Source organism: Salvelinus alpinus, chromosome 16, assembly GCF_045679555.1.
Source record: "Salvelinus alpinus chromosome 16, SLU_Salpinus.1, whole genome shotgun sequence".
NCBI lineage: Eukaryota > Metazoa > Chordata > Actinopteri > Salmoniformes > Salmonidae > Salvelinus > Salvelinus alpinus.
Window position 1 is genome coordinate 56,994,994 of NC_092101.1, and position 15,633 is coordinate 57,010,626.

Sequence of the window (15,633 nt, forward strand, 5' to 3'; positions counted from 1 at the left end):
CACCCATGAGGCTAACAGCTAACGCTACTCACCCATGAGGCTAACAGCTAACGCTACTCACCCATGAGGATAACAGCTACCTCTACTCACCCATGAGGCTAACAGCCTAGCACTCTTCATCCATGAGGCTAACAGTTACCTCTACTCTTCATCCATGAGGCTAACAGCCTAGCACTATTCATCCATGAGGCTAACAGCCTAGCACTATTCATCCATGAGGCTAACAGCCTAGCACTCTTCATCCATGAGGCTAACAGTTACCTCTAATCTTCATCCATGAGGCTAACAGCTACCTCTACTCACCCATGAGGCTAACAGCTACCTCTACTCACCCATGAGGCTAACAGCTACCTCTACTCACCCATGAGGCTAACAGCTACCTCTACTCACCCATGAGGCTAACAGCTACCTCTACTCACCCATGAGGCTAACAGCCTAGCAATATTCACCCATGAGGCTAACAGCCTAGCACTATTCACCCATGAGGCTAACAGCCTGGCACTATTCACCCATGAGGCTAACAGCCTGGCACTATTCACCCATGAGGCTAACAGCCTGGCACTATTCATCCATGAGGCTAACAGCCTAGCACTATCCACCCATGAGGCTAACAGCCTGGCACTATTCATCCATGAGGCTAACAGCCTGGCACTATTCATCCATGAGGCTAACAGCCTAGCACTATTCATCCATGAGGCTAACAGCCTAGCACTATTCATCCATGAGGCTAACAGCCTAGCACTCTTCATCCATGAGGCTAACAGTTACCTCTACTCTTCATCCATGAGGCTAACAGTTACCTCTACTCACCCATGAGGCTAACAGCTACCTCTACTCACCCATGAGGCTAACAGCTACCTCTACTCACCCATGAGGCTAACAGCTACCTCTACTCACCCATGAGGCTAACAGCTACCTCTACTCACCCATGAGGATAACAGCTACCTCTACTCACCCATGAGGCTAACAGCCTAGCACTATTCACCCATGAGGCTAACAGCCTAGCACTATTCACCCATGAGGCTAACAGCCTGGCACTATTCACCCATGAGGCTAACAGCCTGGCACTATCCATCCATGAGGCTAACAGCCTGGCACTATTCATCCATGAGGCTAACAGCCTAGCACTATTCATCCATGAGGCTAACAGCCTAGCACTATTCATCCATGAGGCTAACAGCCTAGCACTCTTCATCCATGAGGCTAACAGCCTAGCACTCTTCATCCATGAGGCTAACAGCCTAGCACTCTTCATCCATGAGGATAACAGCTACCTCTACTCACCTATGAGGCTAACAGCCTGGCACTATTCACCCATGAGGCTAATAGCTACCTCTACTCACCCATGAGGCTAACAGCTACCTCTACTCACCCATGAGGCTAACAGCTACCTCTACTCACCCATGAGGCTAACAGCTAACGCTACTCACCCATGAGGCTAACAGCTACCTCTACTCACCCATGAGGCTAACAGCTACCTCTACTCACCCATGAGGCTAACAGCCTAGCACTATTCACCCATGAGGCTAACAGCCTAGCACTATTCACCCATGAGGCTAACAGCCTGGCACTATTCATCCATGAGGCTAACAGCCTGGCACTATTCATCCATGAGGCTAACAGCCTGGCACTATTCATCCATGAGGCTAACAGCCTGGCACTATTCATCCATGAGGATAACAGCCTGGCACTATTCATCCATGAGGCTAACAGCCTGGCACTATTCATCCATGAGGCTAACAGCCTGGCACTATTCATCCATGAGGCTAACAGCCTGGCACTATTCATCCATGAGGCTAACAGCCTGGCACTCTTCATCCATGAGGCTAACAGCCTAGCACTCTTCATCCATGAGGCTAACAGCCTAGCACTCTTCATCCATGAGGCTAACAGCTACCTCTACTCACCCATGAGGCTAACAGCTACCTCTACTCACCCATGAGGCTAACAGCTACTTCTACTCACCCATGAGGCTAACAGCTACCTCTACTCACCCATGAGGCTAACAGCTACCTCTACTCACCCATGAGGCTAACAGCTACCTCTACTCACCCATGAGGCTAACAGCTACCTCTACTCACCCATGAGGCTAACAGCTACCTCTACTCACCCATGAGGCTAACAGCTAACGCTACTCACCCATGAGGCTAACAGCTAACACTACTCACCCATGAGGATAACAGCTACCTCTACTCACCCATGAGGCTAACAGCCTAGCACTATTCACCCATGAGGCTAACAGCCTAGCACTATTCACCCATGAGGCTAACAGCCTGGCACTATTCACCCTTGAGGCTAACAGCCTGGCACTATCCATCCATGAGGCTAACAGCCTGGCACTATTCATCCATGAGGCTAACAGCCTAGCACTATTCATCCATGAGGCTAACAGCCTAGCACTATTCATCCATGAGGCTAACAGCCTAGCACTCTTCATCCATGAGGCTAACAGCCTAGCACTCTTCATCCATGAGGATAACAGCTACCTCTACTCACCCATGAGGCTAACAGCCTGGCACTATTCACCCATGAGGCTAACAGCTACCTCTACTCACCCATGAGGCTAACAGCTACCTCTACTCACCCATGAGGCTAACAGCTAACGCTACTCACCCATGAGGCTAACAGCTACCTCTACTCACCCATGAGGCTAACAGCTACCTCTACTCACCCATGAGGCTAACAGCTACCTCTACTCACCCATGAGGCTAACAGCTAGGGGAAACCTTCCAAAAGGACAACCATCTCTGCAGCACTCCACCAATCAGGCCTTTATGGTAGACAGACGGAAGCCACTCGTCAGTAAAAGGTACATGACAGCCCGCTGGAGTTTGCCAAAGGGCACCTGAAGGACTCAGACCATGAAAAATAAGATTCGCTGGTCTGATGAAACCAAGATTGAACTCTTAGACCATTTTCATGGAACAGTTTCAATTACTTTAAATGTCTTCATATCTCAAAATCAATGTTGTGTGATTAATTAAAATTATATCTAAAGGAAAATGATACAAATCTGCAGGTAGAAAATATCCTGATAAAAATAAATATCCTATAAATCACATTGGCTATGCATGGCCAGTCTGCAACATTGTATCAACTATTAACCTGGTCCAGCCCCAAACTGGTGCTAACCAACTGGCAACATTGTATAAATATTAACCTGGTCCGCCCCAAACTGGTGCTAACCAACTGGCAACATTGTATAAAATATTAACCTGGTCCAGCCCAAACTGGTGCTAACCAACTGGCAACATTGTATAAAATATTAACCTGGTCCAGCCCCAAACTGGTGCTAACCAACTGGCAACATTGTATAAAATATTAACCTGGTCCAGCCCAAACTGGTGCTAACCAACTGGCAACATTGTATAAAATATTAACCTGGTCCAGCCCAAACTGGTGCTAACCAACTGGCAACATTGTATAAATATTAACCTGGTCCAGCCCCAAACTGGTGCTAACCAACTGGCAACATTGTATAAAATATTAACCTGGTCCAGCCCCAAACTGGTGCTAACCAACTGGCAACATTGTATAAAATATTAACCTGGTCCAGCCCAAACTGGTGCTAACCAACTGGCAACATTGTATAAAATATTAACCTGGTACTAACCAACATGCAACATTGTATAAAATATTAACCTGGTCCAGCCCCAAACTGGTGCTAACCAACTGGCCACATTGTATAAAATATTAACCTGGTACTAACCAACATGCAACATTGTATAAAATATTAACCTGGTCCAGCCCCAAACTGGTGCTAACCAACTGGCAACATTGTATAAAATATTAACCTGGTCCAGCCAAAAATGGTGCTAACCAACTGGCAACATTGTATAAAATATTAACCTGGTCCAGCCCAAAATGGTGCTAACCAACTGGCAACATTGTATAAAATATTAACCTGGTCCAGCCCCAAACTGGTGCTAACCAACTGGCAACATTGTATAAATATTAACCTGGTCCAGCCCAAAATGGTGCTAACCAACTGGCAACATTGTATAAAATATTAACCTGGTCCAGCCCCAAACTGGTGCTAACCAACTGGCAACATTGTATAAAATATTAACCTGGTCCAGCCCCAAACTGGTGCTAACCAACTGGCAACATTGTATAAAATATTAACCTGGTCCAGCCCCAAACTGGTGCTAACCAACTGGCAACATTGTATAAAATATTAACCTGGTCCAGCCCCAAACTGGTGCTAACCAACTGGCAACATTGTATAAAATATTAACCTGGTCCAGCCCCAAACTGGTGCTAACCAACTGGCAACATTGTATAAATATTAACCTGGTCCAGCCCCAAACTGGTGCTAACCAACTGGCAACATTGTATAAATATTAACCAGATCCAGCCCCAAACTGGTGCTAACCAACTGGCAACATTGTATAAAATATTAACCTGGTCCAGCCCCAAACTGGTGCTAACCAACTGGCAACATTGTATAAAATATTAACCTGGTCCAGCCAAAAATGGTGCTAACCAACTGGCAACATTGTATAAAATATTAACCTGGTCCAGCCCAAAATGGTGCTAACCAACTGGCAACATTGTATAAAATATTAACCTGGTCCAGCCCCAAACTGGTGCTAACCAACTGGCAACATTGTATAAATATTAACCTGGTCCAGCCCAAAATGGTGCTAACCAACTGGCAACATTGTATAAAATATTAACCTGGTCCAGCCCCAAACTGGTGCTAACCAACTGGCAACATTGTATAAAATATTAACCTGGTCCAGCCCCAAACTGGTGCTAACCAACTGGCAACATTGTATAAAATATTAACCTGGTCCAGCCCCAAACTGGTGCTAACCAACTGGCAACATTGTATAAAATATTAACCTGGTCCAGCCCCAAACTGGTGCTAACCAACTGGCAACATTGTATAAAATATTAACCTGGTCCAGCCCCAAACTGGTGCTAACCAACTGGCAACATTGTATAAATATTAACCTGGTCCAGCCCCAAACTGGTGCTAACCAACTGGCAACATTGTATAAATATTAACCAGATCCAGCCCCAAACTGGTGCTAACCATCTGGCAACATTGTATAAAATATTAACCTGGTCCAGCCCCAAACTGGTGCTAACCAACTGGCAACATTGTATAAAATATTAACCTGGTCCAGGCCAAACTGGTGCTAACCAACTGGCAACATTGTATAAAATATTAACCTGGTCCAGCCCCAAACTGGTGCTAACCAACTGGCAACATTGTATAAAATATTCTGTCCCCTCAGTGTTTCCTGTATCAGTGAGCTCTGGACAGACACAGCTGTAGACTATTTGCTTAAGGGATAAGAAGTCATCAGGTAGGCATATTTTATGAAGTTTCCACTGGATCAGAGCATGACATTTTTCCCTTTCATGCTGGGTGGTTATCAAAAGGGAGAGAACTGGAACGATTTCTCTAATAGGCTACATTGAGGAATTATTGTCATTCTCAATGGATGTAAAAACAGACTTGGTTTACTTGCTGTTTGAGGTGAAGAAAAACAGACTTTGAGAAGCTCCACGGTGGTGGTGAGTTAAGACAATCAGACATACTATCAGAGCCCCAAAGGGACACATTCTATAGGACTACATTTGCGCGCAGGCCAGGTCACCTAGGACTATTTCTATCTGTAATCAGGTGCGTGTCCTTACTCAAGAATGGCAGGAGCGCTCCAAACAAAAGACAATTAATTGACAACTCATAAATGGAATGAAATCAAAACTTTCTCCCAAGTGTAGCCTAGTTTAACCTTAACCCCAGATGGTGCTCTCTGCTAACAACGTGCCCCACTCCTACAATGACACCAGTACGATTGGGATAATAATGGATTGAATGCTGTTGCAAAGCTAACTAAAAAGCAGCATTCCCCAAGAGAGGATGGCTTTCACTTCAGCAGTAATAAATTCATGAACTTCTTTGAGGAAAAGATCATGATCATTAGAAAGCAAATTACGGACTCCTCTTTAAATCTGCATATTCCTCCAGGGCTTAGCTGTCCTGGATCTGCACAGCTCTGCCAGGACCTGGGATCGGGAGAGACACTTAAGTGTTTTAGTACTATATCTCTTGACACAATGATGAAAATAATCATGGCCTCTAAACCTTCAAGCTGCATACTGGATCCTATTCCTACTAAACTACTGAAAGAGCTGCTTCCTGTGCTTGGCCCTCCTATGTTGAACATAATAAACGGCTCTCTATCCACCGGATGTGTACCAAACTCACTAAAAGTGGCAGTAATAAAGCCTCTCTTGAAAAAGCCAAACCTTGACCCGGAAAATATAAAAAACTATCGGCCTATATCGAATCTTCCATTCCTCTCAAAAATTTTAGAAAAAGCTGTTGCGCAGCAACTCACTGCCTTCCTGAAGACAAACAATGTATACGAAATGCTTCAGTCTGGTTTTAGACCCCATCATAGCACTGAGACTGCACTTGTGAAGGTGGTAAATTACCTTTTAATGGCGTCAGACCGAGGCTCTGCATCTGTCCTCGTGCTACTAGACCTTAGTGCTGCCTTTGACACCATCGATCACCACATTCTTTTGGAGAGACTGGAAACCCAAATTGGTCTACACGGACAAGTTCTGGCCTGGTTTAGATCTTACCTGTCGGAAAGATATCAGTTTGTCTCTGTGAATGGTTTGTCCTCTGACAAATCAACTGTACATTTCGGTGTTCCACAAGGTTCCGTTTTAGGACCACTATTGTTTTCACTATATATTTTACCTCTTGGGGATGTTATTCGAAAACATAATGTTAACTTTCACTGCTATGCGGATGACACACAGCTGTACATTTCAATGAAACATGGTGAAGCACCAAAATTGCCCTCGCTAGAAGCCTGTGTTTCAGACATAAGGAAGTGGATGGCTGCAAACTTTCTACTTTTAAACTCGGACAAAACAGAGATGCTTGTTCTAGGTCCCTAGAAACAAAGAGATCTTCTGTTAAATCTGACAATTAATCTTGATGGTTGTAAAGTCGTCTCAAATAAAACTGAAGGACCTCGGCGTTACTCTTGACCCTGATCTCTCTTTTGACGAACATATCAAGACTGTTTCAAGGACAGCTTTTTTCCATCTACGTAACATTGCAAAAATCAGAAATGTTCTGTCCAAAAATGATGCAGAAAAATTAATCCATGCATTTGTTACTTCTAGGTTAGACTACTGCAATGCTCTACTTTCCGGCTACCCGGATAAAGCACTAAATAAACTTCAGTTAGTGCTAAATACGGCTGCTAGAATCCTGACTAGAACCAAGAAATTTGATCATATTACTCCAGTGCTAGCTTCCCTACACTGGCTTCCTGTTAAGGCAAGGGCTGATTTCAAGGTTTTACTGTTAACCTATAAAGCGTTACATGGGCTTGCTCCTACCTATCTTTCAGAGTTGGTCCTGCCGTACATACCTACACGTACGCTACGGTCACAAGACGCAGGCCTTGTCCCTAGAATTTCTAAGCAAACAGCTGGAGGCAGGGCTTTCTCCTATAGATCTCCATTTTTATGGAATGGTCTGCCTACCCATGTGAGAGACGCAGACTCGGTCTCAACCTTTAAGCCTTTACTGAAGACTTATCTCTTCAGTAGGTCATATGATTGAGTGTAGTCTGGCCCAGGAGTGTGAAGGTTGAACGGAAAGGCTGGAGCAACGAACCGCCCTTGCTGTCTCTGCCTGGCCGGTTCCCCTCTCTCCACTGGGATTCTCTACCTCTAACCCTATTACAGGGGCTGAGTCACTGGCTTACTGGTGCTCTTTCATGCCGTCCCTAGGAGGGGTGCGTCACTTGAGTGGGTTGAGTTACTGACGTGATCTTCCTGTCTGGGTTGGCGCCCCCCCTTGGTTTGTGCTGTGGTGGAGATCTTTGTGGGCTATACTCGGCCTTGTCTCAGGATTGTAAGTTGGTGGTTGAAGATATCCCTCTAGTGGTGCGGGGGCTGTGCTTTGGCAAAGTGGGTGGGGTTATATCCTTCCTGTTTGGCCCTGTCCGGGGGTATCATCGGATGGGGCCACAGTGTCTCCTGACCCCTCCTGTCTCAGCCTCCAGTATTTATGCTGCAGTAGTTTATGTGTCGGGGGGCTAGGGTCAGTTGGTTATATCTGGAGTACTTCTCCTGTCTTATCCAGTGTTCTGTGTGAATTTAAGTATGCTCTCTCTAATTCTCTCCTTCTCTCTCTCGGAGGACCTGAGCCCTAGGACCATACGTCAGGACTACCGGGCATGATGACTCCTTGCTGTCCCCAGTCCACCTGGCCTTGCTGCTGTTCCAGTTTCAACCGCTCTGCCTGCGGTTATGGAACCCCTACCTGTCCCAGACCTGCTGTTTTCAACTCTTAATGATCGGCTATGAAAAGCCAACTGACATTTATTCCTGATTATTATTTGACCATGCTTGTCATTTATGAACATTTTGAACATCTTGGCCATGTTCTGTTATAATCTCCACCCGGCACAGCCAGAAGAGGACTGGCCACCCCTCATAGCCTGGTTCCTCTCTAGGTTTCTTCCTAGGTTTTGGCCTTTCTAGGGAGTTTTTCCTAGCCACCGTGCTCCTACACCTGCATTGCTTGCTGTTTGGGGTTTTAGGCTGGGTTTCTGTACAGCACTTTGAGATATTAGCTGATGTACGAAGGGCTATATAAAATAAACTTGATTGATTGATTGATTGAATGCATCAACAGAAATTTAGATTAGGAATGATGGTAATTAATGGGGAATGTACTACTGGTGATACTGGTGTGTTATCCTCGTGGCCTCCGCAATGGATCAGTCCACCGAGACGGGCCTCCGCAATGGATCAGTCCACCGAGACGGGCCTCCGCAATGGATGAGTCCACCGAGACGGGCCTCCGCAATGGATGAGTCCACCGAGACGGGCCTCCGAATTTGGATCAGTCCACCGAGACGGGCTTCCGCAATGGATCAGTCCACCGAGACGGGCCTCCGCAATGGATCAGTCCACCGAGACGGGCCTCCGCAATGGATCAGTCCACCCGAGACGGGCCTCCGCAATGGATCAGTCCACTGAGACAGGCCTCCACAATGGATCAGTCCACTGAGACAGGCCTCCATAATGGATCAGTCCACTGAGACAGCCGTGAATCAGACTGGTGTCTCGTGTGCCAACATTTTTGTAAATATATTTGCCACTGCTCGACTAAAAATATATATCTTGTTTGTTCGACCAACAGCCTATCGACCAAACAATCGAACAGTCGACTAAATGGGGTCAGCCCTACTTTGAATTGCACTGAATTAAATTCTACTTCCATTCACTCAAACGCTACATCCTGTGGAGTGTGGCAAATTCAACTTGAATTTCAACTCATGAGTTGAGCTGAACCCTGGCATACTCCATCCTGAATACGGGAATCTTCCAATCGGATTTCTGGAAAAACAGAATTTTGCAACCCTAGGTGGGGTCTTTCCCAAACCTGGCTGGGTGCGGCCTTAACCAAACCTGGCTGGGTGCGGCCTTAACCAAACCTGGCTGGGTGCGGCCTTAACCAAACCTGGCTGGGTGCGGCCTTAACCAAACCTGGCTGGGTGCGGCCTTAACCAAACCTGGCTGGGTGCGGCCTTAACCAAACCTGGCTGGGTGCGGCCTTAACCAAACCTGGCTGGGTGCGGCCTTAACCAAACCTGGCTGGGTGCGGCCTTAACCAAACCTGGCTGGGTGTGGCCCGGTCAGATACACTACTACATCAAAATGTCATTCTTTCCTCCCCCTCCTTCTCTCATCTTAAATCAATACTGCTGGAAACTGTGTCAACAACCCTGAACTCTCAACTGCTGCTGCAATCTCGCAGCACACAACCAGCCTGCTATCACAGCCCTGTAGCGGATAGAGCACAGAGCAGTCACAGCCCTGTAGCAGAGCCTCAGCACAGAGCAGGGTCACAGCCCTGTAGCGGACAGAGCACTAGCACAGAGCAGAGTCACAGCCCTGTAGCGGACAGAGCACTAGCACAGAGCAGAGTCACAGCCCTGTAGCAGAGCCTCAGCACAGAGCAGAGTCACAGCCCTGTAGCAGAGCCTCAGCACAGAGCAGAGTCACAGCCCTGTAGCAGAGCCTCAGCACAGAGCAGAGTCACAGCCCTGTAGCAGAGCCTCAGCCCTAGTCCAGACAGCCCTGTAGCAGAGCCTCAGCCCTAGCCCTAGTCCAGACAGCCCTGTAGCAGAGGCTCAGCCCTAGCCCTAGTCCAGACAGCCCTGTAGCAGAGCCTCAGCCCTAGTCCAGACAGCCCTGTAGCAGAGCCTCAGCCCTAGCCCTAGTCCAGACAGCCCTGTAGCAGAGCCTCAGCCCTAGCCCTAGTCCAGACAGCCCTGTAGCAGAACCTCAGCCCTAGCCCAGAGAGCCCTGTAGCAGAGCCTCAGCCCTAGCCCAGAGAGCCCTGTAGCAGAGCCTCAGCCCTAGCCCAGAGAGCCCTGTAGCAGAGCCTCAGCCCTAGCCCAGAGAGCCCTGTAGCAGAGCCTCAGCCCTAGTCCAGACAGACCTGTAGCAGAGCATCAGCCCTAGCCCTAGTCCAGACAGCCCTGTAGCAGAGCCTCAGCCCTAGTCCAGACAGCCCTGTAGCAGAGCCTCAGCCCTAGTACAGACAGCCCTGTAGCAGAGGCTCAGCCCTAGTCCAGACAGCCCTGTAGCAGAGCCTCAGCCCTAGTCCAGACAGCCCTGTAGCAGAGCCTCAGCCCTAGTACAGACAGCCCTGTAGCAGAGCCTCAGCCCTAGTCCAGACAGCCCTGTAGCAGAGCCTCAGCCCTAGCCCAGACAGCCCTGTAGCAGAGCCTCAGCCCTAGCCCTAGCCCAGAGAGCCCTGTAGCAGAGCCTCAGCCCTAGTCCAGACAGCCCTGTAGCAGAGCCTCAGCCCTAGCCCTAGTCCAGACAGCCCTGTAGCAGAGCCTCAGCCCTAGTCCAGACAGCCCTGTAGCAGAGGCTCAGCCCTAGCCCTAGTCCAGACAGCCCTGTAGCAGAGCCTCAGCCCTAGCCCTAGTCCAGACAGCCCTGTAGCAGAGCCTCAGCCCTAGTCCAGACAGCCCTGTAGCAGAGGCTCAGCCCTAGCCCTAGTCCAGACAGACCGACACTGTGCAGAGAAGAGCAGCTCAGTGATAGCCCAGGGACCTCCATCTCATCTCTCCCCTGTAACCATAGGGACCGGTTACCTGGAGGAGCAGCCAGGGGGATAAGCGCAGCAGTTGTGTGTTGGGCTGTGTGTGGTTTCCTACCTCTTGACAACCAGATTGAGGGTCTTGTATGATCCCTTGACCAGGCAGATGGCCTCCTGTCTGTAACCGCTCAGAGGGACCTGGTTGATGTTCACCATCTCGTCTCCAACTTGGAGGCTGACCGCTGCTGCCTTGCTGCCCTCCTCCACCTATACCACACACAGCAGAGTTAGGGTTAACACAGCAGAGTTAGGGTTAACACAGCAGGGTTAGGGTTAACACAGCAGGGTTAGGGTTAACACAGCAGGGTTAGGGTTAACACAGCAGGGTTAGGGTTAACACAGCAGAGTTAGGGTTAACACAGCAGGGTTAGGGTTAACACAGCAGGGTTAGGGTTAACACAGCAGGGTTAGGGTTAACACAGCAGAGTTAGGGATAACACAGCAGAGTTAGGGATAACACAGTAGAGTTAGGGTTAACACAGCAGAGTTAGGGTTAACACAGCAGAGTTAGGGATAACACAGCAGGGTTAGGGATAACACAGCAGGGTTAGGGTTAACACAGCAGGGTTAGGGTTAACACAGCAGAGTTAGGGTTAACACAGCAGAGTTAGGGTTAACACAGCAGAGTTAGGGTTAACACAGCAGAGTTAGGGTTAACACAGCAGGGTTAGGGTTAACACAGCAGGGTTAGGGTTAACACAGCAGGGTTAGGATTAACACAGCAGGGTTAGGGATAACACAGCAGAGTTAGGGTTAACACAGCAGAGTTAGGGTTAACACAGCAGAGTTAGGGTTAACACAGCAGAGTTAGGGATAACACAGCAGAGTTAGGGTTAACACAGCAGGGTTAGGGTTAACACAGCAGGGTTAGGGTTAACACAGCAGGGTTAGGGATAACACAGCAGGGTTAGGGATAACACAGCAGGGTTATTGTTAACACAGCAGGGTTAGGGTTAACACAGCAGAGTTAGGGTTAACACAGCAGGGTTAGGGTTAACACAGCAGGGTTAGGGTTAACACAGCAGGGTTAGGGTTAACACAGCAGGGTTAGGGTTAACACAGCAGGGTTAGGGTTAACACAGCAGGGTTAGGGTTAACACAGCAGGGTTAGGGTTAACACAGCAGGGTTAAGGTTAACACAGCAGAGTTAGGGTTAACACAGCAGAGTTAGGGTTAACACAGCAGAGTTAGGGTTAACACAGCAGAGTTAGGGTTAACACAGCAGAGTTAGGGTTAACACAGCAGAGTTAGGGTTAACACAGCAGAGTTAGGGTTAACACAGCAGAGTTAGGGTTAACACAGCAGAGTTAGGGTTAACACAGCAGGGTTAGGGATAACACAGCAGGGTTAGGGTTAACACAGCAGGGTTAGGGTTAACACAGCAGGGTTAGGGTTAACACAGCAGAGTTAGGGTTAACACAGCAGAGTTAGGGTTAACACAGCAGAGTTAGGGTTAACACAGCAGAGTTAGGGTTAACACAGCAGAGTTAGGGTTAACACAGCAGAGTTAGGGTTAACACAGCAGAGTTAGGGTTAACACAGCAGGGTTAGGGTTAACACAGCAGGGTTAGGGTTAACACAGCAGGGTTAGGGTTAACACAGCAGAGTTAGGGTTAACACAGCAGAGTTAGGGTTAACACAGCAGAGTTAGGGTTAACACAGCAGAGTTAGGGTTAACACAGCAGAGTTAGGGTTAACACAGCAGAGTTAGGGTTAACACAGCAGAGTTAGGGTTAACACAGCAGAGTTAGGGATAACACAGCAGGGTTAGGGTTAACACAGCAGGGTTAGGGTTAACACAGCAGGGTTAACACAGCAGGGTTAGGGTTAACACAGCAGGGTTAGGGTTAACACAGCAGGGTTAGGGATAACACAGCAGGGTTAGGGATAACACAGCAGGGTTATTGTTAGCACAGCAGGTTTAGGGTTAACACAGCAGGGTTAGGGTTAACACAGCAGAGTTAGGGTTAACACAGCAGGGTTAGGGTTAACACAGCAGGGTTAGGGTTAACACAGCAGGGTTAGGGTTAACACAGCAGGGTTAGGGTTAACACAGCAGGTTTAGGGTTAACACAGCAGGTTTAGGGTTAACACAGCAGGTTTAGGGTTAACACAGCAGGTTTAGGGTTAACACAGCAGGGTTAGGGTTAAAACAGCAGGGTTAGGGTTAACACAGCAGGGTTAGGGTTAACACAGCAGGGTTAGGGTTAACACAGCAGGGTTAGGGTTAACACAGCAGGGATAACCCAACAGGGTTAGGGATAAACTACACATGACCACACAGCTGGGCAGTAGTCCAGGGGCAACATGACCACACAGCTGGGCAGTAGTCCAGGGGCAACATGAACACACAGCTGGGCAGTAGTCCAGGGGCAACAAAACTACATGACCACACAGCTGGGCAGTAGTCCAGGGGCAACATGAACACAGCTGGGCAGTAGTCCAGGGGCAACATGAACACACAGCTGGGCAGTAGTCCAGGGGCAACATGAACACAGCTGGGCAGTAGTCCAGGGGCAACAAAACTACATGACCACACAGCTGGGCAGTAGTCCAGGGGCAACATGAACACAGCTGGGCAGTAGTCCAGGGGCAACATGAACACACAGCTGGGCAGTAGGCCAGGGGCAACAAAACTACATGACCACACAGCTGGGCAGTAGGCAGAGCAATGCCCTATCATGGACACACCTCTTTCCATTTTAGCAACGTTTGAGTCTATATGGTTTTGACCATGACAACTTGCTCTCTAGGGTTACACCAAGCAGCTTAGTCTCCTCAACTTGCTCAATCACCACATTATTCAGTAATAGATTGAAATGAGGTTTAACGTTGAGCGAGTGATTTCATCCAAAAAACTATGCTTTTAGTTTGAGATATTTAGCACCGGCCTATTGTTAGTTACCCATTCTAAAACCGACTACAACTCTATGTTAATAAGTGTCTCAGATATTTATTTTACTGTTGCAGCCGAAGTGTATACTGTTGAGTTGTCAGCGTACATAGACACACAGGCTTTATTCAAGGTTATTAGTAAAAACAGAAAACAATAATGGCCCTAGCCAGCTTCCCTGCGGTACACCAGACTCAACTGAATTTGCATTAGAGAGGCTTCCACTAAGGAACACCCTCTGTTCTATTAGGTTAATCTCAAGCCATAATAAGGCAGAGGATGCAAATCCATAACACCTACGTTTTTTCATTTGATCAAACACATTTTTCCCAAAAGTTTTGTAACAGGCTGATTGGTCAGCTGTTTGAACCATTAAAGGGTGCTCTGCTATTCTTGGGTAGCTGAATGACCTTTGACTCCCTCCATGTCTGAGGGCACACAGTCTTCAAGGCTTAAATTGAAGATGTGGCAAACAGGAGTCACAATAGGGTTAACACAACAGGGTTAGGGCTAAAACACCTGATTTAGGGTTAAAACATCATGGTTAGGGCTAAAACACCTGATTTAGGGTTAAAACATCATGGTTAGGGCTAAAACACCTGATTTAGTGTTAAAACATCATGGTTAGGGCTAAAACACCTGATTTAGGTTTAAAACATCATGGTTAGGGCTAAAACACCTGATTTAGGGTTAAAACATCATGGTTAGGGCTAAAACACCTGATTTAGGGTTAAAACATCATGGTTAGGGCTAAAACACCTGATTTAGTGTTAAAACATCATGGTTAGGGCTAAAACACCTGATTTAGGGTTAAAACATCATGGTTAGGGCTAAAACACCTGATTTAGGGTTAAAACATCATGGTTAGGGCTAAAACAGAGTATTCATTGATGATCCTATCCATGTTGAATGGAAACATAACAATCCACATTGAAACGTTTAGATCTTTACAGAACAAAAATATAAACACATGTAAAGTGTTGGTCCTGTTTCATGAGCTGAAATAAAATATCCCAGAAATGTTACATACGCACATCCCTGTTAGTGAGCATTTCTCCTTTGCCAAGATAATCCATCCACCTGACAGGTGTGGCATATCAAGAAGCTGATTAAACAGCATGATCATTACACAGGTGCACCTTGTGCTGGGGACAATAAAAGGCCACTAAAATTTGCATTTTTGTCACACAACACAATGCCACAGATGTCTCAAGTTAAGGGAGAGTACAATTGGAATGCTGACTGTAGGAATGTCCACCAGAGCTGTTGCCAGATAATTAAAATGTTAATTTATCTACCATAAGCCGCATCCAACGTTGTTTTAGAGAATTTGTCAGTATGTCCAAACAGCCTCACAACCTCAGACCATGTGTAACCACGCCAACTCAGGCCCTCGACATCCGGCTTCTTCACCTGCTAGATCATGAGACCAGCCACCCAGACAGCTGATTAAACTGTAGGTTTGCACAACCGAATCATTTCTGCATAAACTGTCAGAAACCGTCTCAGGGAAGCTCATCTGCGTGCTTGTCAAGCTCTAGCTTGATGCGGATGTTGCCTGTAATCC

At 47.3% G+C, this 15,633-nt stretch overlaps 1 protein-coding gene across 1 annotated transcript in view; it reads right to left on the reverse strand.

Annotated features, from left to right (window-relative positions):
- LOC139540645 (protein Shroom2-like) overlaps positions 1 to 15,633 on the reverse strand; it is a 94,364-nt gene that overhangs the window by 55,253 nt on the left and 23,478 nt on the right. Inside the window, exon 3 of the mRNA XM_071344455.1 lies at positions 11,232 to 11,380. Within this exon, the coding sequence (XP_071200556.1) occupies positions 11,232 to 11,380 (149 nt within the window). The remainder of the gene's footprint in view (positions 1 to 11,231; positions 11,381 to 15,633) is intronic.